The sequence below is a fragment of the Cyprinodon tularosa genome, unplaced genomic scaffold, assembly GCF_016077235.1.
Source record: "Cyprinodon tularosa strain WSP-4 unplaced genomic scaffold, ASM1607723v1 ctg481, whole genome shotgun sequence".
NCBI classification, from domain to species: domain Eukaryota; kingdom Metazoa; phylum Chordata; class Actinopteri; order Cyprinodontiformes; family Cyprinodontidae; genus Cyprinodon; species Cyprinodon tularosa.
This window is the reverse complement of record NW_024039209.1, coordinates 150,726-173,716: the sequence shown is the minus strand read 5'-3', so window position 1 is coordinate 173,716 and position 22,991 is coordinate 150,726. Positions and strand designations below refer to the sequence as shown.

Genomic DNA, 22,991 nt, shown 5'->3' with positions numbered 1-22,991 from the left:
TCAGTTAACTTTTTAAATTTTTTTTAATGGCCCTAATCCTCTTCTATATAAACATACTATTAATGTATATTTTAATCTTTCTATTCGCTCTTTAGCTGTTGACGCATGCACAAAAAACTTTCCGGGGTTTTTTGGAAATAAAAACTACATACTTTTGTGCATTTTTTGTTTAATTTTAAGGATTTTGTATTATGTCAGTGTTAATGATAGGAATAGTAGTTAGAGCATGAGGTCAAACAGTTGGAAGAGAATTTATAAAGCCTAAAATAATCTGCGCATGCAATCAAAGGTGAATTTCAAAAGATTATTAGAGCTATTCCCCAAAATATTTGATGCACAGCTAAAGGTTTTTATGAGAACCCTGTTTACAGAACCCCTGTGCTACCTGGACATCTGATTAATAGGCACAGTATCACAGATAACAAGCTAAAAAACTAAAAAATTAGGGAATGCTTTACTAGTACTTTGTTTCCTTTTGTATCAAACCCAAATTTTAAATCACATTTCTTCTCCAAGTCTAAAAGAGTTAAAATTAGAACAAATTAGTTAAAGCTTCCCATTCCTCCTAAACCCAAGAAAGTCCACTTTAAAATCTTTACAGGTGTTTACCCCTCTAAGGAATTTCTTAGACTTCGATTTGCCATTGATGATAACACTTGTTTATTTTGTGACAGTGATATTGAATCTACTGAACATCTTTTCAATGAATGTATGTATTGCAAAGGTTTGTGGGATGACGTGCACTACTGGCTTTTCCCCAAAATTCCAAACTTACCTCAATTCTCTAAGAAAGATGTTATTTTTGGGACTCTGAGAAAAGTAAGGAAGTTTGAAAGACTACTAAATATAATAATCATCATAGGCGTGTTTTTCATTCACAAATGTCCATCCATCCATCTATTTTCTAGCACGCTTATCCCAATTGGGGTCACGAGGGGTGCTGGTGCATATCTCCAGCAGTCAATGGGCAAGAGGCAGGGTACACCCTGGACAGGTGTCCAGTCAATCTAAGGGCAACACAGAGACAAATAGGACAAACAACCACTCACACACCTAAGGGGACTGTAGAGAAGCCAATTAACCTCAGTTATGTTTTTGGACTGTGGGAGGAAGCCGGAGTACCCGGAGAGAACCCACGCATGCTCAGGGAGAACATGCAAACTCCATGCAGAAAGACCCCAGGCCAGAATTCAAACCCAGAACCTTCTTACTGCAAGGCAGCAGTGCTACCCACTGTTCACTGAGCAGCCCAGTTTTCTTTCCCCTCTTTTCACAAGGAACTCTGCCACCTCTTCTTATCTCTAAAATTCAGGAGCACAGAACAAGATGCAGAACTGTACAATCTGATTAACAATCTGGAGCTGATGAGACACCCCTAATGTATGTGTGCTTGTATTTTCAGTTTTTTTTTTCTTTTTTGTGCTTTATTTGTTTATATTTTTTTTAACTTTTTTGTATTGTTTTATTTGTTCTGTAAATGTGGAAGCAATTTGGGTCGGCTCGTCAAAGTTTTTCAGGTTTATATATATATATACACCTGGTCTACTGTATGTGATGGTTTATAATAAAAAAAAAAAAAAGTTTATGTACCGGAAGAGGATTTTATAAAGCCTAAAATAATCTGCGCATGCGCAGAGGAGAGACGCAGAGGACGTTCTTTCCTCCATGTTTACGTAGAGTGCGTGAATGCGGTAGTGGAGTCCTGGCTGTAGGTTGACGTTACAGAGATCTGTGTACAGACAGAACCCCTACCAGCCACACCAGCGGGGGCCGTGGGGTCTACCAAGGAGAGCCCGAGGCGGGTTCAACCAGCATGGGGAACCGAGACAGCGGCTGCGGCGGAGGGAGCGGCGACGAGGAGGACATGGAGACGGAGAGTCCCGGTTTCGCGGAAGACAACCTGGCCTCTGCGGCCATTGGCGGAGCCGTCGGAGGCACCGGTTCAGGGAGAAACGGAAGAGGGTCCAATAACCCCCCCGCGGCCACCGAGGGACCCCCCAGCCCCGCGGTCCTCTTAGAACAAGTGAAACTCAGAGAGGCGGCCGCCCGTGTCAGCGACTCGGGGGTCACCATTCACGAGTCCGTCCTGTCCGGGAACGAGGGCGTCCTGATCCGGTGGCTGGAGGACCGGCTGAACCGCGGCGAGGATTCCGTCAATGTTGAGCAGTTCTGTGAAATGCTGGAGAGCAGAGATGCTCCCAGGAATGAATGCGAGGAGGTACGGCAAGCAAAACAAGCCAAAAAGCTCCAGTGTGGTTTGTCATTTCTTTCTTTTAGGTCCCAGGAATGACAGTTTGACAGCTGTCAGCGGCTCCATAGCGGCTCCACTGCTGTAGACAAATGGACAGAAATAAAGTCATGTACTTTAGATAACCATGGATTACATTATAGAGTATATCAGGTGCTTTTATCTCCAGGTTCAGCCTCTTTGTTGTTGCTTTGCTGTGTGCTGACTGACAGCCAGGTGCTGTTAGATAAGTTTCTGCTTAAGTCTGCATATTTGATTCTCTGCGGGCTGACAAAGAAACCTCTCCTCTCTTATGGGTGAACTTCCTCAGCAAAACGTTTAGATGCTCACATACAAACAAACAACCAGAAAGCTTTCATTTCTATGAGCCAGTAGTAGTATTTGCATGTGTAAAGTGCGGTTGAGTTAATGGGATTGATTTTGTCTCCATGTAAGGGTTTGTCATTTTCTTTCTCCCTGATCTCAGGCGTTTGGACAGTTTGATGCAGAGGGGGATGGAGTGGTGGACATAGAGACCATGCTGATTGCACTAAAGAACTCCAATGGAGCTAATCTACAGGGAGAACTGAGTCATGTGATAAGACAGCTCCAGGCGTGTTCCCTAACACCAGGTATGTATATTGGCAACAGGTCCCATAAACCTCACGCTGTTTGGTCCATGGAATGTATTTTGGAACAACCTTATGTGATGGTACACAACGTACATAATGCTTGTAGAGTTTAGGGAAACCGATGCTTTGGTTTTTATTTTGAAATCTTGAAAATGTGGCATAAAGGCTTATTTAGGCCATCTTTGTTGACTTATCCTAAAAAAAGAAAGAAAAAAACAATGTCTACCTTTTTCCACTAATTGAAATGCCTTTAAATCCACATTAACATGAATTAAACACACTGTAGTAAAGAGATAAATGGAGGCAAAAGATGTCTTTCACTCATCAATGCACACATTCAGCGACACACAGGAGCTCTTTCAAGCTGGGCACCGTTTTATTCACACCTGTCCCATCAACCAGGAATCAGAATCAGAAATACTTTAATAATCCCAGGGAGGAATTACTTTTGTTACATAATCTGTAATAGAGTGACTATAGGACCAGTTTGATAGAAGCTCCATCTCGCCATCAGTTTGGGGTCCTTGGCCTGGAAAACTTTGAAGACCCCTGGACTAAATATCACAGGGTAGTCTATGAAAAAACTGGTCCAACTCCAACATGACTGGCATCGTATATAGACAGGCTGAGAATGTGGAGCATCGATCAGAGAAGCAACATAACAGCTGTTCTGTCTCTGTTTAGGAGGGAGAATCTGTTCACTGAATTACTATTTGTTGTCCAATACATAAATAAAGTGATTGTTGATCTAAAAATAGACAGAAACGGTAAAGGAAAAGACAGCAAGGAATAATCAATGGATCATTATCTATACCTAAAACTAATATGTTTGTGGTAATTTAATGAATTTAGCGTTAATCTATGGAGTGAATTTTCTGCCAAAACATTGCATACAAAAAAGCATGTTAAGCACACACGAAGACATAGAGAAATTATAAGTTAATATAAACACAAGTATAGATTTAATTACTAAACTTGACAAAGGCTTAAGTAATATTCCCACTGGGTTTAGTCTATAATATGCTCACATACACTCTATTTACTATTTCATTTTGGTTATAGGTATAGGGTTGACAACAGTTTTCAATGGGGTGAGAACATTTAGACACCATGAAACAGCAAGAAAGGTGTTGAAACGAACAAGGAGCTGCTGGCTTTCAGAGAAAGGAGTAGCCGCTGGTTTCAGCTTCCTGTTTTGAAGCCAACGCTTGTGTTTTCTTTTTTTAATCAATATCACTGGCGATATTCTGCTATAACATGTGAAGGAAAGAATAAAATAACCGCTCATCTTTCATAAACAAAACATTACTGAAATTTTATATTTAGTAGGTTGGAAATGAGGCGGAATGAACTCGATCAGCTCTTTGTACTCCGTGCACGCTCCAAGCGAGGGGATACAAAATGTTGCAGGGATAACTACATCGGCACCTGCATGTTTAACTTGTTTTGTTTGGATGGCGCCTCCTGCTGTCGGTTAGTCAGAATGACAAATCTTCATCTCTCATGTGACTTTTGGCAGAAACTTGCCGTAGAATGCGTAAAATTGTCTCGTACGCGTGGAGAGGCTGTTTTGTATGCGAGCAGAGATTATTTTGTACTCTGGGACAAATTATGAATTATATTTTGAATGCAAAGTTAGATTCCGGCTTGTAAAACAAATTTTTTTGTTTGCAACATTCAAGGATAGTTTGAAAAACATGCGTATTTGTGAATGATAAGATTTGTTTGGGTGAAACATGCTTTATTTGTTTGCAACATAATATGTTTTTTTGTATGCAGTGTTTTGGCAGAGAATTCACTCCATATTAATCTTTAGAGAATTAAGAAAAATAATTTTGGTCACGATCATTGAGTCTGGCAGCGGCCATTTTTGCCCAGATATAGTAACACCTCCTCCTGCCATCTTCTGGCAGTGACGTCACGGTGCGGTAAGCCTAGCGCCATTCTCCCCGCTTTACAAGCTAAATTAATGGGAACTACTAGACACATCTGCAATCAACAACAATTATTGAAGATTTCCAGAGGACTTCACCATTGAAATTCACCAGAGCTATAGTGAAAATGACAATGCCCACGTGCATGGCAGTAATAATAGCGTGTTAAGACGAACAGCAGATACAGCACTGGGACTTAATCAACTGCTGATACAGCACCGTGACGTCACAAACCAGTAAGTGGCAGTAGTGTTCTTTGACAAACATGGATGCCTTCAGTAAAGCACATTTAAATGAAAATTACTCTTAATTAAAAACACTTATCATTTATTGAACAGTACGTAATAATTTCATATTAAAGTGTTTTCAAAAGTTTGTGACAATTTCAGGCAGGAATAGGTCAAACATGGAATTAGGTGCTGTGGTTAAATGGAAGAAAACAAACACTCTTCGTCGCCCTGAGACACTGCTCTGGTGTGGAACCATATGTGGCTCTGTCAAGCTGTGGGGATGATTGTCTGATGATGGCATGGAATATATAGAGAACACGTTTGAGTTAATAACAAAACAAAGTTGAAAGAAAAAGTTAGAGGCTATAAATACTCGGGAGTTTGGTGAAGATTCTCATTCATTCAAGTTGGGACAACGACCCCACATCCACAGCTAGAGATCTAATCGAAGGGTTTAGATGAGAATATAAATTTATCTGATTGGCTCAATGAGAGAAAGTGCGAGTGAAAATTGGTATTTTTAATGCCACTCTTATTTCACGGTACACCACAGTGAACAGGTTTTCTGAAAGCAGCAGCTTTTTCAAGATGCCTGATGGGTTAAACATTAGCATAGCAGCAGCTCTGCTCCTTCTTCTTGTGTTACAAACAACAGATGCATATTTTGACCTATTGTACAAGTTGGTGTGACATGGCAGAAACACAAGAATATTATGCCACCAGACAGAAGTGGCATGTCAGTATAGCTGCATTATGCCACTTTTTAAAACTGCTAAGTTTAGGGCTGAAACAATTAATCCTGATTAATCGGTTATAGAATTAATCGGCATCATATTCAGTAATCGAATAATGGTTAACTGCAATATACAGACTAAAACATGCCTTTAGCTGACAGAGAAAGCCACTTAATTATACTGAGGCCCCGTCCACACGAAGTCAAAACGAACACGAAACGCTGATATTTTCCAAAACGTTTGTCGTAAAGACGGAGACGTAAAATAAATGTGATCGTCCACACGAATGCATGAAAACGCTGCAAAATGTATGCCAGGCCTGTAAGTGGCGCTGTGGTGCCAAAGCAAAAATAAGTGACGAAATGTTGGGCATGGGCACTAATATTTATACATGGTTGCCCTGCGGGTCCATTTTCGTGGTTCAGTCAAATTCAGGTGCTGAACTATGTGGTCGATATTGCTCTGTTCTTCCTGGAGATATTCCAGAAGAAGAAGATTCTGTTGTAAGCCCGACAGCAGGGTGAGTAGCATGAGCAGCAACCATTCAACACAGTACGGCGCCATTGTTGTTGTGATACTGTGTCGCGCATGTTTAGAGGCGACGCTATGACGCATGCGTGTAAAAAAAAAAAATGCGGTTTGAGCTTAAAGATGGAAACGCGAAAACGGCGTTTCAGAATCTTCCCACTCTGAAGGCTGAATAAAAAAAAAGATCGTTTACAGACCCCCGAAACGCCGGCTTCGTATGGATGAGAGGCTGGTTTGGTGAAAAATTTGTGCATTTAGGCCAGGGTTCGGCTTCGTGTGGACGGGGCCTGAATTGGAAAAATATATATATTTTGACAAAAAATGTTGTCAAAATGCTCTATCCAGAACTCCTTAAAGGAGAAGTTCGGTTTTTTACACTTTAAGCCCATTTTCTGTAGTGTCCAGAATGGAATCGAATGATCGACACCAAAAGTTTGACAATTGCTCCTGTCTCTGCTTTTTGGCTCATTTAGAATCCACCCCTGGCTGCTTTAGAATGGCTAGCATAGAGCATGTCCGATAATGTCCTTAAAACAACCTTAAACGTTCTTTTTTAAAAATATGCTACTCACCGGGTCGTCAGCGCTGTTCAATGACGTTCCAAAAAAAGTTTCGTGAAGAAAAACCGTTCCTGTAGTGTTTTATTTAGCATTTTGTAAATCCCATTGAGTTCTGTAGGAATAGTCAATATTCCCCTGCCACCGGAAACGGAAATGGGGCCTGTTTACACAGTTGTAGTCTTTTCGCTTCACTCTGTGTACTCCGACGTCGAGAATCAAGAATCCACCTTTCGTATTCCATTTTCAGATTTTTTTAAAGTGTTTAACAGAGACGTTAGCACCTCGACGTCGGAGTACACAGAGTGAAGCGAAAAGACTACAACTGTGTAAACAGGCCCCATTTCCGTATCCGGTGGCAGGGGAATATTGACTATTCCTACAGAACTCAATGGGATTTACAAAATGCTAAATAAAACACTACAGGAACGTTTTTTCTTCACGAAACTTTTTTTGGAACGTCATTGAACAGCGCTGACGACACGTGAGTAGCATATTTTAAAAAAAGAACGTTTAAGGTTGTTTTAAGGACATTATCGGACATGCTCTATGCTAGCCATTCTAAAGCAGCCAGGGGGTGATTCTAAATGAGCCAAAAAGCAGAGACAGGAGCAATTGTCAAACTTTTGGTGTCGATCATTCGATTTCATCCTGGACACTACAGAAAATGGGCTTAAAGTGTAAAAAACCGAACTTCTCCTTTAAGTGGAAAAGTTCGACTTTCATCTGTTTTAAATTAAGCAAAAAAATCTTCTTTAAGGAATCTTTTGCTAGCCGATTACTGATCAATTTATGAAAAAAAAAAAAAAAAAAACGTATGGATTTAATCTTTAGTTGCAGCTTTAGCCTCTTTTATAACTGGCATACCAGTTTGAAAAGTGGCATATGCCGTTGGTGAAAGTGGCATATGCGGTTGGTGAAAGTGCATAGTTGAGAGCTTAACACAAAGACTTGAAACTTGTTCCTGTCTTAATCTGATCAGACTGAGTTTCAGCTCTTTGGTAGGGATGCACGATATTGGGATTTTGGCCGATATCCGATATGTCGATATTTTAAAACTCATGTAGCCGGTAACCGATACCAATACCGATGTTAAAGCTGGACAAAAATAAGTAGTCATTGAAAATAGCTGTTTTGTTATCCATTTCTGACACTTTGAAAAATAATATACTCAAATATATTTTTTTATATGCTGATATCAAATTGATTTTAAAAATCGCGGTATCGATCTATTTTACTTTCAAAATCTCGTGAAATTTCATCGTTCTGTTACAAACTCTGGAGATATTTAGCAATTCTTGTGAGATTTTTTTAGTAAAATAGATCGATACCGCATCAATATATCAACATATAAAAATTTCGTGGATGATGACATATAGCAATATTTAATTACCGTAGTAAAAGAGATTGATATGGTGTTTTTAAATGGCAATATATCAGCATATGAAGATATTGTGATATTTTAATGTATCAATATTTTTTCCCTCGTCTTTAGAAGTTTTTAAGTCTGTAAAAAATATGTTTTTGAGGAAGAAGAAGAAATAGTGCTTTTTTTTTTTTTAGACTTTAGAAACTCAGAAGCTGATCAAATATCGGGTTAAATATCGGTGGGGTGGCCGATGTCCGATATTCAGTTTTCAGGCCGATACCGATAGGGGGCCGATTATATCGTGCATCCCTACTCTTTGGTGCATTGTCCAAATGTTATGGGTGGCAGAGACTCTGTAAAACTTAAAGTTTAATGCACAGCAAACCGTTAATATTATTATTTTTTCAAAACATAAACAAAACTAAAAGTACATTTCTTTCACTGCGCAGTTCTTTAAGGTTGAACATGTTGCACAGCTTTTTGCTTAATTTTATTTTTCCTTACAGGTTTTGTCGACATATTTTCGAAGAGCAAAGACAGATTAGGATCTCACGCCTCGAAGATCCTCAAATTCCTACACAGGAACCGTATTCCCAGCAGTGCCATCCCTTTCCCCATTTTAGAGGGCTACAACAGCATCTGCACCATGAGGTCCAGTGTGGTTCAAGACTTCTTGGAGTTCCTCCTGCAGAAGGAGAAAGGTGATTAACAGCACAAGGTTGTTTAGGAATGTTCTGACGGTTTTTACTAAGTTTTTGATCCTTTTTATTCTCTGCGTGTAGTAATGCATGTTTACTTCCTTGCTGCTGTGGAGAAACTGTCCTCACTGGAGCTGATTTCTTTCAGATTTAGATATTCAGTACAGAGCAGCGCTCGACCGTGATCCGGATGTAGATAAGGTCAAGGTGGTCACCCAGTGCTATAGCACTATAGAAGCTTCCTCCAATGTCCCTGATGTCTATAAGATGACCAACGGAGAAACGTCATCTTTCTGGCAGTCGGACGGCAGCGCCCGCTCACACTGGATACGGTAAGAATGCTGGTAAACATGTCTGAGTGATCCTGAAGCCACGTGTTTGTTTCTAAGCTTCCTTCCTGCATTCTGTTCCAGGCTGAAGATGAAACCAGATGTGGTTCTGAGGCGTCTGGCTATAGCCGTGGCTTCCAACGACCACAGCTACATGCCTCAGCTGGTCTCGGTATCTGTGGGGAAGACACGGCGCTCCCTGCAGGAGATCAGAGACATCCGTATACCCAGCAACGTCACGGGCTACGTGGCTCTGTTAGAGAACGCCAACATCACCCACCCCTGTGAGTGAAGGTCCATTCCTCATTCTTAAAGCCAATAACTACTCTACCTTCTTTGGTAGCTATTTAACCCTAAATAAAATCCAACATAACCTAGTAGGTCAGTAATCATCTTTTAAGTTAGTTTGTGTGTAATTTGCTGAAAATATTACTGTCAAATGAGAGAAGATGAAGCATGATAGTGGCAGAATCATGCTGTGGTGATGCTCCTCTTTAGAAGTGAGAGGAAGCTGTTTATATAGGGTGGATTGGAGCTGAGCTTCACTCTGTGAACATCCAACATTAAGTTCCAATGACCCGATCAAAGTCCAGAGGATCTTAGGCAGAACTAAACAATTCATTTTCAGATACAGCCCATAAAAAAAAATCTGCTAGATTCGGCTACTTTATCATTTCTGTTGTTGATCTATCAAATACAAAACACAGAGGCCTCTCGTACTCCGAAAATGTTCAAGGCAGGTTTATTTAGAAAGTGTATTCTGCTGCGCTTTATAAATAAATAATAAACAATAAATCAATGCATTTCATTGCATTGATTTTATAACTCAGCCCGGGACTAATCCATTTAGCTACGGTGACTAGCTGCTAGCCGCGGCCTTCATGTATCAGCTTCTTCTTCATCTCCATCTCAAGCAGAAACGGTCACAGGCCGGTGGCTTCTAACGGCTCCTTTGGCAAACAGCACCGCCGTTACTCCAGTGGTTTAATTTAGGTCACCAGAGCTGGATTAGCTCTCCTCTGTCTCTGCTGCAGCAGGCGGGTTCAGGAAGCACTGTGTTCTTGGTTTGGTTTGAATCGCAGGAAGAACAAAAAAACAACAGAATATTACATTAAGCTCCTTCTGAATCATAGGAAAGGTAGTCTGACTCGGTCCAGTGTTCACAGACCTCTCTGGAGGGATTTGGTCGCTAGACTTCAGCTGCGAAGCGCTTTAGAGTCTATACAGGTGAATATTCTCAGTCATCCAGGTCATAGTCATTCCAAAAAAGTAAAAAATAAAAATCCACATTTCTAAGTTTGAAAACATTTTGCTTCTCATCCAGGAAACTTTTTTTTAGATCAAAATGTCAGAAATAGCGTTTAGTTCGAAGCTTTATACAGTAGCCCAACAAAGCCTTGTTTTTGCTTAGAAAACTTGCAAATTAAAACGGACGATCGGGTCCACCCCTTTGGAATGGGGGTCGTTAGGCTTTTTTTGTTAGGTCTTCTGTTCCCCTGTAAAGGGGTTTGGTAAGTGATTAACTCAGTTGCTGAATTGTAGGTTTTTGAAAGCTGAAACCTGAGTTCATCCCCTCTGTTTAAGTTTGGTTTTTCTTTCTTGCTTTAGAGTCTAGTCTTAAAGGGGAAAACCGTTTTTTTTTTTTTTTTTACATTTGCCCCTTGATTTTACGTTATTACATCATGTTCTACTCACCCATATTAGTTTTGGTTCTTTTGGAGCCGTTCTGATAATATTCGGTTAGGTTATATCCAAGTAATGTCTTCCTATGGGCAACGAGTTTAAGGCACAAACTAAACTGTTCATAATTTATCTTTTATGGTACGCCAATATTCATAACATGTAGGCAAATCACTGTCCCCCAGATATCCACGGTTAGATTTTTTATATTTATATATTTTTTAAAACAAAGCGGAGTGTGTATGACGTCATCTGCGCGCTGGACTGGAGTTGTGACATGCAGCCCCGGCCTACGCTGTACCTCTTCTATTCATTCAGCGAGCTAATCTGAATCATTCAATTCAATTTTGAGAGCGAGATCCTCTGTGGTAGTAGCACTAGACATCTTCCAGGCATGTGAGTAAAACTAGCAGGAGTTCAGCGGACAGGATGAATGAATGGTAGCCGGCACACAGAGGACGTCATACACACTCCACTTTGTTAAAAAAAATATAAACATAAAAAATCTAACCGTGGATGTCTGGGGGACAGTGATTCGCCTACATGTTATGAATGCTGGTGTACCATAAAGAATAAATTATAAACAGTTTAGTTTGTGCCTTCAACTCGTTGCCCATAGGAAGACGTTACTTGGATATAACCTGACGGAATATCTTCAGAACAGCTCCAAATGACACAAAACTCATATGAGTGAGTAGAACATGATGTAATAACGTAAAATCAAGGCCCAATATAAAAAATGGTGTTCCCCTTTAAGCAGCTGCAGCCTGCTGGCAACAGGAAGTTGAACGGAAATAGTTTGAATGAAGTACTTCCGGTTACATAATCAACATTTGATTCCAACAGCTTATTGGTGTTTCAGCAATTTTACAGTAAATTGGTGAAGCATGAGAACTAAAATCTCTGGTTCTGTTTATGCACACTCGGTTTGAGACAGAGCACGTGAGAGTTTATTTAAGTGATGAACATTTTTGCACTGGACTATAGGTGACAATAGATAACAACCAACATGCGGATAATGGAAAGTTAAAAAAATGCACCCAGATTCTTTGCTTATTTTCAATGGCATTAAAAATAAAAGATAATAAAAATAAACAAATTGAACTTTATTGATCACAATGGAGAAATTACCTCTATGCGTTTAACCCATCCCCTTTGGGGAGGAGTGGGCTGTCATTGTGCAGCACACAAAGTCGTGGCGTCCAGCTTATCCAAAATCCATGAGTAACTTGTGCATAACTGATGTGTAACTTGTCAAGAACTTCTCTCCAACGCATATTAGGGGTGGGTATTGCCAAAGAAGTCACGATTCGATTCGAATCACGATTCACAGGCCACGATGCGATTCTATCACGATGCATCACAATACTTGAATTATTGCGATGCACTGCAATATTTTCTCCTCCATGTTTTGTTTTTGAATGACTCGGCGCAGTATCCCACGGCCGGAAATGCTTGTGACACAAGGCAGCGTGCATCAACACATCCGCAGCGACATCTACTGGACTGGAAGTTGTATTACACTCGTTTTTGGCTGATGTTCGCCAACCATTCATGCAATTTTATTTATTCATTTTTTTAAATTAATAATCGATACTTGGCATCAAGAATTGATGCAGTAGATCACAAAAATTAGAATCACGATGCATCATCATGACGATTATTTTGCACACTCCTAACGCATATCAACTTATCTTATAAGTTCCAGATGAGCGCTGAGCGTGTTTCTAACTTTGAGCTACTGTTTAATGGGGTATTGGCAGCGTTTTGGTATAAAAGGTGTTAACAGGAGGAAACTGTCAGTGATGGATCCTCACTGTGTTCACGACCACGGCCAACAGGCGTGTGTTGTGCAGAAGTTAGGCTGTCGTTGGACATAGGTTCTGGCCTCCTATGCCAATTTTCATACTCTTTATAAATTTTGCCATACGCCAAATTTCAGCGTATGCCAGCGTTTTAGAAGATTCTGGGACGTCGGGCATACGCTGGTTAAATCGCCATGGGGTGTAAATGTATATTTTAACTTTTATTTGGTTCATAGGGACATTCATTTGTTTAATGGAATATTTTTAGTTCGTTTTTTTTTATTGAATTTCCAGTAGCTTGAGACAGTGGGTTTAATAAAAAGCATTAGTTTAAAGGAAGAACAGGAAACCAAAGCAAGCAGAATATTATGTTATTAACAGAAACATTTATTTTAGGGATGAAAAAGTAATAGCGATTAATTGATTATTGAAATAATTGTCAACCAATTTAGTATTCAATTATTGGTGAACTGGACAAGAGACTCTAAAATATGCCTTTAGATGACCTTTAGTGACCCACTTAGAGCAGGAACTATACCAAAACTGTAAAAAGACATGTAAACATTTTGCATTTAAAATAACAAACTTTTCGTCTGTCAATATGCTCTGTCCAGATCTCCTTAAGTGGTTAATTTTATAAAAATCTTTAAGAAACCTTTGTCTATCGGATTAATAATTGATTAAAAAAACAATCGACAGATTAATTGTTAATTTTTTATTTAATTAGTTAAGACTGGGACATTTATCCACATCAAAGCCCTGCTTAATAAACATTATGCTCTACTTTTTCCTAAGAATCTAAATTCTATTTTTCAAAATAGAGAAGAAATCCAACTTTAATACAATAAAAATAAATGTTTTAAATAATTTAAATAGAAATGAGAAAAAAGAATAATTATTTTGTAAACCAGTTAAAATAAATAGGTGATTAAAATAATCCCTTATTAGTGTTTTTTTCTTATTCTATTCATGTAGTAAAAATGGATCTAGCTAATCTCCTTTATTGGCTCTATATATTTAAAAGTGTTCTTAGTTGTTTGTGTTTTTGTCTGATTTATTCTCCTGAACAAAAATCCCAGACGTCCAAATCAACATCAAGCGATGCCTGAGTGACGGATGCGACACGCGCATCCACGGGTTGAAGACGCTGGGTTACCAGATCACCAAGAGCAAAGAGGTGTCCGTATCGGACGCCTCGGCCATCTGGTACCTGTCTCTGCTCACCTCTTTGGTCACCGCGTCCATGGATACCAACCCCGCCCTGGCTCAAACCGTGCTCCAAATCACACAGTAAGATCCCTGGAGGCTGCAGCACCGCGCAGCGCTTAGCTTGTCGCTTCTTTTTTTTTTTTTGGCGATGCCAAAGATGAGGTTTTTTTTGCTTTACAGGAAAGCCTTGCAGCACATGCCTCCACTGTCGCTGACGCCATCCTCCACTGAGTTCCCCAAGTTCTTCTCCCTAAACATACTGGAGGAGGTGGACGGCTTTCTCCTCCGGATCGCAAAGTAAGCTGCTGTTCGTTTTATTGCACTTCTTTCCATCGCCTGATGATGTCACTCAGTTTTTCCTGTCTTTTGTCCAGCTGCTGTGTGAGCCCCGATGCAGAGATGACTCTCTTGGCTTTTGCTCTGGCCAGAGGCAGTGTGGCCAAAATCCTCCAGGCCCTGTCCTGCATCAGCGATCATCTCCAGATCAAGTACAAGGCCTCATCCGTCATCCTCTCCATGGCTTCTGTTAGGCTCCGGTTGCTTTACTGTAACGGTAATTCGACTCATCCATCATCTGACTCTCATGACTAGAAGGTCACTTGTTGAACCGTATAGCGATTGTTTGCAGGGAAGCCGCTCCAGCTGCACCTGCAGGCCTGTGACGTCAAAAGTAAAGAGGAGAAGTCAGGCCCAGAGAACATGCTTAGCGATTCTTCTACCGGAGATGGTAGCGGCCAGCTGCAATCGACCTCTAAATGAAGGATGTTTGAGCGCGTGGTCAGCTCTTTGCTTTTTCTCCAGGTTTTCTCACAGAAAGCGGCAGGAAGAAAGCCAGCGTGATCCTGTCCACGGAGGACCAGAGCAACTTCCAGGTCACTCAGATGAAGATCAAAGTAAGATGGTGTCATCAGGAGATGAGTGAAAACGTGTGCCGTGGTGGAGGACCATGCAGATTATCACTGAAGTCGCTGCTCATGTGCGCAGGTGCGGAAAGGAGCCATTGGGGCCAAGTGTGGCTTGGTGTTCGCCTACATGGAGGACGACTCCTTTGATGCAGAGAAACATTTCAAGAGGTTCAAAAAGTACGACTCGTGGAACTACAAGGACTACAAGGAGTTTGTACAGGACAGGTATGGTTCCCTTCGTTGAACTTCAGCGTTTAAAGAAGGGCTTGAGTCTTTTCATATTTAGTGTTTTTAGTTAATTAAGTGAAATGTTTTTTTTTTTCCTCTGATATTCTAACACCAACAATTCTTACTTACACACTTCTAATAAAAACATCTTTAAAATGAGCAAAATAAAACAACTGATTATAGATCTAATTTGATGCACAAGTACCATAAACTGTGTGATAACGAGCAAAAGGTCATCGTTTAAAAAGTTACAATGTTTAAAATTGTGAAAGACCACATCATAAAAATCTTTGTTAGATAACGTTAGTAAACAGAGAACCTGGCCGTGGAAAAGTTTATAGCGTTTCTTTTTTTCTCCCATAGTGGATGATGGCTTCAACTCTGATTTACTGACATACATTAGTTTTAGCAAATGGCCAACAGATAACTCACTTATAGTTCTAAAAGGCTTTATTTTCTGTAGTTTGATTGGATTGGTTTGTGAAATTAAACTGCTTTCCAAAAAAAAAAGGTTAAACCTCAGTAGATATTCATTATTTAACAAGGAATCAATTTATTTCATTTAATTAATTAAATGGTAATTTAAATAAATGCTTGTTGGTTTTAATTTGGTTATCTTTATCCGATATAAAACTTGTTGAATTTTCTAGAGGAATTAAAATTGAAAAAGAAAGAAACTCAAACAGGAAATCAGAATGTGGTCCATTTAGAAATTTGGGAGGTCTGTGTGGTTTATTACCTTTGCCTGACCTGCAGTGGGAGGATGTCAGCGCAGAATGAGGATGAGCCGATCGGCTGGTTTGAGCTGGAAGAGGACTGGAATGATGTGGAGATCAAGCTGCAGCAGTGCCGCGTCGCCAAGGTACTGACCTGTCTGTTCCCTGATATCATTCCTTTCTTCGATGTTCAGCTCTTTGTATTTCTAAACCCATTCTGCTTATATCTCTCTTCTTAGTTCCTGATGGTGAAATTCCTCTGCACCAGGCAGGACTCAGCCGAGCGGCTCGGTGTGCAGAACCTCAGCTTCAGTGGCTACCTTTGCCCCGGAACAGAGAGGCTGGTTGACCTGGACGACCTCAGCAGCCAGGGGGAGAGTCTGGATCATGATGCTGTCTCTGGCCTTTGTCTATTAAACAAGACACTTTTCTTCATACAGCAGCTCACACGAGACACGGTAAGGGGGCACCGCTCGGCTGTGTTGCTGGCATCATCCAGTTTCAGCGTCCCGTTTTCCTCTGAATAACCGTGGTGGTCTTCCTGGAAGCCTGGATTTCTATTTATGGGGGGCTCCTTCTAAGAGATAAAGTTGGAGGAATAATGGAAGGAAATCGGTAAAGAATCTAGAACTTAAACAACACCAAAGAAAAACTATAAACAGCATTGTTTTCTAACAATACAATAAAACAATAACTAAGGAAGGATGTAGAGGAGAAAGGAAGGTAGTAAAAAGTAGATTAAAATAAGGAAGGAGGGCAGGGAGGGAGGAAGGAAGGAAGGTAAGGGAGAAGGGGCAAGTAAATGCAGGAAGGAAGGAAGAGAGGAAGAATGTACAGGAGAAAGGAAGGTAGTAGAAAGTAGATGAATCAAAGTAAGGAAGACAGGAAGGAAATAACGAAGGAAGGTAAGGGAGAAGGGGCAAGTATATGAAGGAAGGAAGGAACTAAGAAAGGATGCAGAGAAGAAAGGAAGGTAGTAAACAGTAGATGAAAAGAAGGAATGAGGACAGGGAGGGAGAGAGGAAGGAACTAAGAAAGGATGTAGAGGACAAAGGAAGGTAGTAGAGAATAGATGAAACAAAGGAAGGAAAGGGAGGAAATAAGGAAGGAAGGAAACGGTGAAGGGGTAAGTAAATAAATAAAGGAAGGAAGGAACCAAATGTATTTTGCATGTTTTGTCACCCAGAACACCCAATATCAGTCATGCTGCTCTCTGGTGGCCATAAGAAGGAATTGCAGATTTTACAGCATGATTGCCTCCCAGTAACAATCTACACTTTTTTCTGCAGGATGCCTCACACTTCAAGCAGAAGTATCTTCTGGACTTCGGTGGTCTCAGCCTTAACCTTTTCTGGAACTTCTACAATAAACTCAGGGAGATGTGAGTGATCATCTGTTAACAGCAGACATGTAGCAGCAGCAGATTTTTGGGGGTTTATTTTCTGAATTTCAACTTTTTGTCAGATGTGTCAAAACACGCATTTGAATTTATGAACATTCACAGAATATTTAAAAATGATTTTGTAAGACAAGCTAAAAGAATCTAAGGTTGCACCTGTTTTGTGGAAGTTTGTGTTGGTCTTTACTGTTAAATCCTCCTTTCATTTATTAGAGCCACACAAGAGGTTTAAGTGCAAACCCACGTTATGTGTATCCAAAAAAAGGAAAACCATTTAGACCTGATAGAATAAGGTAATATGCACCAAGCATTCGTCATGATCATGTTTAGATCGTTCTTTTCTGGGCCTAAATAGAATTCCACCACTGGGTGCAATCAGCAAACATAAACAGATTTTCACCCTCTGCTGGCAGAACTAATCAGAAAGCCAGAGGGTGACAATGATGGCAACTACATAATAGAGACCTGGCAGTGGTTGTAGAGCAGCCCCTCCTTTACAAGCAAAGTCTGTGGTTGGGTCGCGTCAAAAGGTCCTTCAGCGCGTTATGAATAGGAGGAACAGCGCGTTATCAGCATTTATGCATCTGAAGTGCTTCACAAGAGTTGAAAAATCTGAACTTTTGCTGCTCAATGTGCTGCAAACTGAACGCCTCTTAAGTATCTGGTGAATCCAGACATCGGTATTGTCTGGCTTTTTTTTTAGTATATAAAGTAAAGCCATTTTCATTTTATCATCAAAGATGATGCTGCAGACGCGTCTTTGCTTTTCAAAGTTAGTTTGGTTTCATTCCAGAATAAGTTCTAGTATATCGTCCCCAGAGCCCTACAAAAATTAGTTTTTATAAAACACACAGGGACACGACATTAAGGGAGAACCAACTAACCAATAAACCTAATAACTAACCAACTACAGTAACTAACCAATCGACCAAATAAATATCCAATCAACCAACCAAATAAATATCCAATAAACCAACCACATACTAACCAATCAACCAACCAAATAACTAACCAATCAACCAACCAAATATCCAAATCAACAACCAAACAGCTAACAAATCAACCAGCTAACTAACTAAACAAATAACTAAACAGCTAACCAAATAACTAGCCAACTAAATAACTAGCCAACCAAAAACTAACAAAATAATCAACCAACCAAATAGCCAACCAACTAACCAAATAACTAACCAATGAACCAACCAAATAACTAACCAATCAACCAACCAAATAACTAACCAATCAAACAACCAAATATCCAATCAACAACCAAATAGCTAAATAATCAACCAGCCAACTAACTAAACAAATAACTAACCAAATAACTAGCCAACCAAAAACTAACCAAATAATCAACCAACCAAATAACCAACTAACTAACTAATTAACCAACCAACAAAATAACGAACGGACGAACCGAATAACTAATTAAATAACCAATCAAACAACCAACCAAAAAAATAACTAACCAAACAACTCAACCAAATAGCCAATCAGCCAACCAAATAACCAACCAGTGAACAAATTAACCAACCAACCAAATAACTAACCAACCAAATAACCAATCAACTAACCAACCAACCAACCAAATAACTAACCAACTCACCAAACAACTCAACCAAATAACTAATTCACCAACCAGCCAAGTATTTGTGTGGTATCCCAGAGTGTTGTAACTCTTTAATAATTGTAAATCTGCATGAAGAACTTTATTTATTACTGAATTAAGCAAAAACACACAAAAACAACAACAGCTTGAAGGACGCTGTAATATTTAAGAAAAAAACCTCGTATGCAACCAGCGGGAATTACTGGAGTATAAATAAGTAAAAAGCAAAAGTCAAATTGTGACCATTTTATCCACGTGGCTGCAGCTGATCCAACTGATTTCATATCAGTAGAGGAGAGCTGTACCTGGAATTCACAGAGCAAATGTGCAACTATTATACCTTCTGCTCTCAGGATTTTTAAGGCTCCTCTGGACTCCTTGGAGCTCCTGTAGGCTTTGCTGGCAGTGGAGTGACATCATCTAAATTAGAAGTTACAGCTCTCCAGCTAAAGGAAGCTTCTCTATTATTTCAGCAAATACAAAATGAACAGGTGTATCTTTTCATTGCCGACTGGTTTGGTTAGCTTAGCAAAGCTAACAGCGGTCCTTAATAACTAGAATCTGATAACGACTGTGTCTTCTGAAATAAACTATCAACCTCTCCTAATCCGACACATAATAAAGAATAAGTCAGAGCTGATCCATCTCTAATGGACCCAGTTAGAGGAACTCTGCAGACATGCTTGTGATAGAACATGCTCAGTGATTTTCTCTGTTTCAGTGAAGGAGAGGAGGTGTTGAAAAGCAGAGTTCTCCTGCTTCAGTTGATGCAGAACTGTTTCCCCATGCTGCCCAACCCCACGGAGCCCCAGGACACAGAGGGGAGTAAAGACCCAGAGGAAGGAGCCTCTGCAGAAGCAGGTCCATCAGTGTTTAGCAGCAGGGATCCTCCGGGTCCCTCTGAGGCCGTATCAGAGCTCTACGCTCACCTCTGTCACAGTAAGGACCTGCAGACCTTTCATCTTTCATTAGTAGAACATGCTGTTCTCCGGTGTTTGTCATAAAAGAGATAAATCGGTGTAAAGTGAGGCATGATCTTTGTGTTGCAGTTGTTGACGGTCCAGAGGGAGAGACGACAATGGAGAAGATTTTACACAAAGAAGCGGTTAAGGCCATTCTGAATGGAGCTGCTGTTTTCTTCCCCGATAAACTCAACAGGCGGGACAAACTCTTTCACATGATGGTGAGGTTAACGCCTCATCTCTCCGTAAATTAAATGCAGACGTGGACAATTCTGATTCTATTAGAACAATAGAATCTGATATCAATTCATTAATATTTGATCCATTTTCATGTATTTTTATGATTTTGCTGATCTGCATAATTAATTTACTAATCCTGATTCTAATCTGCTGTTTTGTAGAAAAATATAAGTGAGGACGATCAGCCAGAGTCTGTGAAGGTGACATTTGAATCTCTTTGTAATTATTTCAGGTAAATATCTAAAATCACTCATGTCTATTTTGTTTCCACATCGGTAGTGACAGACCAGTAATAGATGTTTTTTTCTTCTCCCAGTAACCAGGATCCCAGCGGCCTTCTGCTGCTGCCGCCCAAAGGAGCTCCTTCAGACTTCGACATCAGCCCCATACTGTTAGTCATGGAGACGCTGCTGCTTGTCGCCTCCAGAGAGGTGATCTTTCACTCTTTGCTTTTAGTTCTCAAAGTGCTGGAGCCTTGAATGAAACTTTTCCCATCAAACTTTCTGCCCATCTATCAGTGTGAGGTTCTGATGGTGGATGGGAGGACTGGAGCCAGCAGGACAGTGCTGCTGTCCTTGTTCTGGGCGCTGCAGGGTAGCTTGCTCTCCTGGTGCTACCTGCAGCTCAACAGTGGAACCTCCACAGCTGCTGCTTCTGAGCTGGCCAGAGACATCCTCCTAAAATGTGAGCCACAACAACAATTAATCTCTTATCTTTTCTCTTGTTAAAGCCAAAAACTTCAATTTATTTGTGTTTATTTTATGTGATGGTCTCAAGTAAGAAGTACTTAGAAAATACTTAACGGATCATTAACGGATCATTTGTCTATTAAAGGGACAACACTTTGTAAGACTGCTTGATCCTTAAAGTCGTAGGGAAATCATATTTAAATGTCAAATCATTCTGGCTTAAACATGTATATAAATTTACTCTTTATCAGACCATATTGTCCCAAAAGTTAGAAAATTTCACTGCTGCTCCTTTACCGGATTATAAAATCAGTTGCTTTTTTCTGAACATCATTCTCATGGAGGACAGTGTAAATGTACGCTGCTTTACCTGCTGTCTGTTTTTTCTGTGGTGTGCCTCGATGACTCGTCATCATGGCTTTTATATAAATATCCTGTTTTATTTGGTGTGTCGGTGCATTTTGGCATGCCAATCAATCGGCACACCACTAATGTACAGCAAGGGTCAAATTCATGATGTTTCCTTTCAGAAAAATTCAAATTGCTGAATGTGTTTCTCTAGATGTGGATCAGTTCCTTGGAAGTATCAGTGCTGTGCTGGGTTCCCTCCTTGAAAGGTTCACCAGCAGTGAAATTACAGACAAACTGGGCAGCTCCATCCTGGCCACAGTCTTCAGACAGATGGTAATACATCCTCCTATCTGCACCGTGAACACAATTCAGAACGGAATGTTTGGCTAACGCTTGCTCTGCTCCCGGCAGATGATTTTCCTCCTGGAGCTGTGTTTTTTGGACATCCCTCACAGTGTGCTGCTGAAGAGCTTCTCCTCGCTGGTGGAGCTCGTCAAAAAACTGTCAAGTGACACGGGAGACATCTTCTCTAAGGTCAGTTGATTTTAGCCGAAGGTGCAGTCTTCGGTTATGTTATGAAACTTTTTCACCATAACTAAAACACGCAGGTGGATCAAGAAAGCTCGCACCAGCCCCAGAAGCCGGTGGTGCTCAGGACCTGGAACATGGAGTCCCCTCACAACTACGAGAACAGCCGACATGAGACCACCGTCTTCGCTTGTCCCGGTGCAACCTCCTTCGAGGTGGAGTTTGATGAACGCTGTGAGACAGAGAAGAGGTCACCGACACACTGCAGCAACTTCCTCAGTTTGCATTAGATAACTCTTAATGAGGATTCTAACTCAGCTTGGTCTTTACAGATATGACTATCTAGAATTCACCGACTCCAGAGGCGGGAAGGTGCGCTACGATATGAAGGTTGGAAGTGAAAAATGGCCAAAGGTAGGAGACCCTTAGCCAAGCAGCGATCCATACGTAGAAAGCAGCTTCGCTTGTTTTTCCAACCCGCCCATCTCTCTCTGCTCCTGCAGAAGGTGACGTTCGACACTGGCCGTCAGCTGCAGTTCTTGTTCCACTCCGATAGCAGCAATAATGAGTGGGGTTACAAGTTCACTGTGACGGCGCTGGGTCTGCCAGATATCACCATTTCCTGGATGTCAGACCTGCAGCTGCTGGTGGCTCGTCTCATGGGTCGCCTGGCATCCAGAACCCTGGCGCTGAAATCCCCCCACGGTGAGCCTAAGAGAAACACAGTAGTGGTTTAAATTTTAAATCCAGCTCCAAACTGAGATATTTTTTAACTTTATTTAATTTGTTGAATATTTTTCTTTGCGTTTGAGCTTTATGTCGACCTTTTAGATGTAAATTCAGTTAGATTGGTGGGTTTCTCTGTTCTCCAGAGATCCGCAGTGTGAAGGAGCTTCCTCCAGGAAAGATGTTACACGTTCAGGCTTCACCTTTATGGAAGCCCATCCTGCGACACGGCTTGTGTGAAACACGGGACAGGAACCCGACGAGAACAGCCCCTGAGCAGGTACGGAGTAACGGATGTCAACAAATAATGGACTAACCATCAATTAGGGATTCAAATTGGTTCCGATTACTTGATAATGTCTGCTTAAAAGGGATTTCTTTTAGATTTGAAGTGTATCATGGGAAAAAAGTATTCAACTATTTACTCCGGTCAGATTTGATTTACAACATAATTCCTAATTTAACCCTGGCTATTTTCTCCGAGGCCATCAGTCAGAGAAACGACTGTGTGTGACCAGAGGCTCTGCAAGAGGAGAGTTATTCCTCTGAGGAAGAGCAGCTTTAGTCGGTCGGTCTGTTAGAGGCACAGGGGAGGAAATCAGACGCATAACTTATAAGATGTTCACTAAACATTTGAAAAAATTACACTATAACTACATCTGCATATTTATGCTGTAGTGATTGTTTCTGTTTTCTTTGCTGCAGT

At 40.6% G+C, this 22,991-nt stretch overlaps 1 protein-coding gene across 2 annotated transcripts in view; it reads left to right on the top strand.

Annotated features, from left to right (window-relative positions):
- The first annotated feature begins 1,660 nt into the window (after nucleotides 1-1,660).
- The window catches only part of zzef1 (zinc finger, ZZ-type with EF hand domain 1), a 55,390-nt gene continuing 34,059 nt past the window's right edge, over nucleotides 1,661-22,991 (top strand). The window contains exons 1-25 of one of the 2 annotated variants that reach the window (XM_038302074.1): nucleotides 1,661-2,218; nucleotides 2,715-2,859; nucleotides 8,718-8,912; nucleotides 9,058-9,241; nucleotides 9,323-9,522; nucleotides 13,803-14,013; nucleotides 14,113-14,229; nucleotides 14,307-14,485; nucleotides 14,561-14,659; nucleotides 14,734-14,825; nucleotides 14,917-15,062; nucleotides 15,822-15,927; nucleotides 16,021-16,239; nucleotides 17,071-17,162; nucleotides 19,511-19,728; nucleotides 19,839-19,972; nucleotides 20,153-20,223; nucleotides 20,308-20,422; nucleotides 20,510-20,675; nucleotides 21,243-21,364; nucleotides 21,443-21,565; nucleotides 21,640-21,809; nucleotides 21,892-21,973; nucleotides 22,063-22,264; nucleotides 22,432-22,565. In XM_038302074.1, the coding sequence (XP_038158002.1) occupies nucleotides 1,814-2,218; nucleotides 2,715-2,859; nucleotides 8,718-8,912; nucleotides 9,058-9,241; nucleotides 9,323-9,522; nucleotides 13,803-14,013; nucleotides 14,113-14,229; nucleotides 14,307-14,485; nucleotides 14,561-14,659; nucleotides 14,734-14,825; nucleotides 14,917-15,062; nucleotides 15,822-15,927; nucleotides 16,021-16,239; nucleotides 17,071-17,162; nucleotides 19,511-19,728; nucleotides 19,839-19,972; nucleotides 20,153-20,223; nucleotides 20,308-20,422; nucleotides 20,510-20,675; nucleotides 21,243-21,364; nucleotides 21,443-21,565; nucleotides 21,640-21,809; nucleotides 21,892-21,973; nucleotides 22,063-22,264; nucleotides 22,432-22,565 (3,927 nt within the window). In that variant the 5' untranslated portion in view covers nucleotides 1,661-1,813. Of the gene's footprint in view, nucleotides 2,219-2,714; nucleotides 2,860-8,717; nucleotides 8,913-9,057; nucleotides 9,242-9,322; nucleotides 9,523-13,802; nucleotides 14,014-14,112; nucleotides 14,230-14,256; nucleotides 14,486-14,560; nucleotides 14,660-14,733; nucleotides 14,826-14,916; nucleotides 15,063-15,821; nucleotides 15,928-16,020; nucleotides 16,240-17,070; nucleotides 17,163-19,510; nucleotides 19,729-19,838; nucleotides 19,973-20,152; nucleotides 20,224-20,307; nucleotides 20,423-20,509; nucleotides 20,676-21,242; nucleotides 21,365-21,442; nucleotides 21,566-21,639; nucleotides 21,810-21,891; nucleotides 21,974-22,062; nucleotides 22,265-22,431; nucleotides 22,566-22,991 lie in introns of those variants that run through there. The other variant, XM_038302073.1, reaches the window with a different exon arrangement.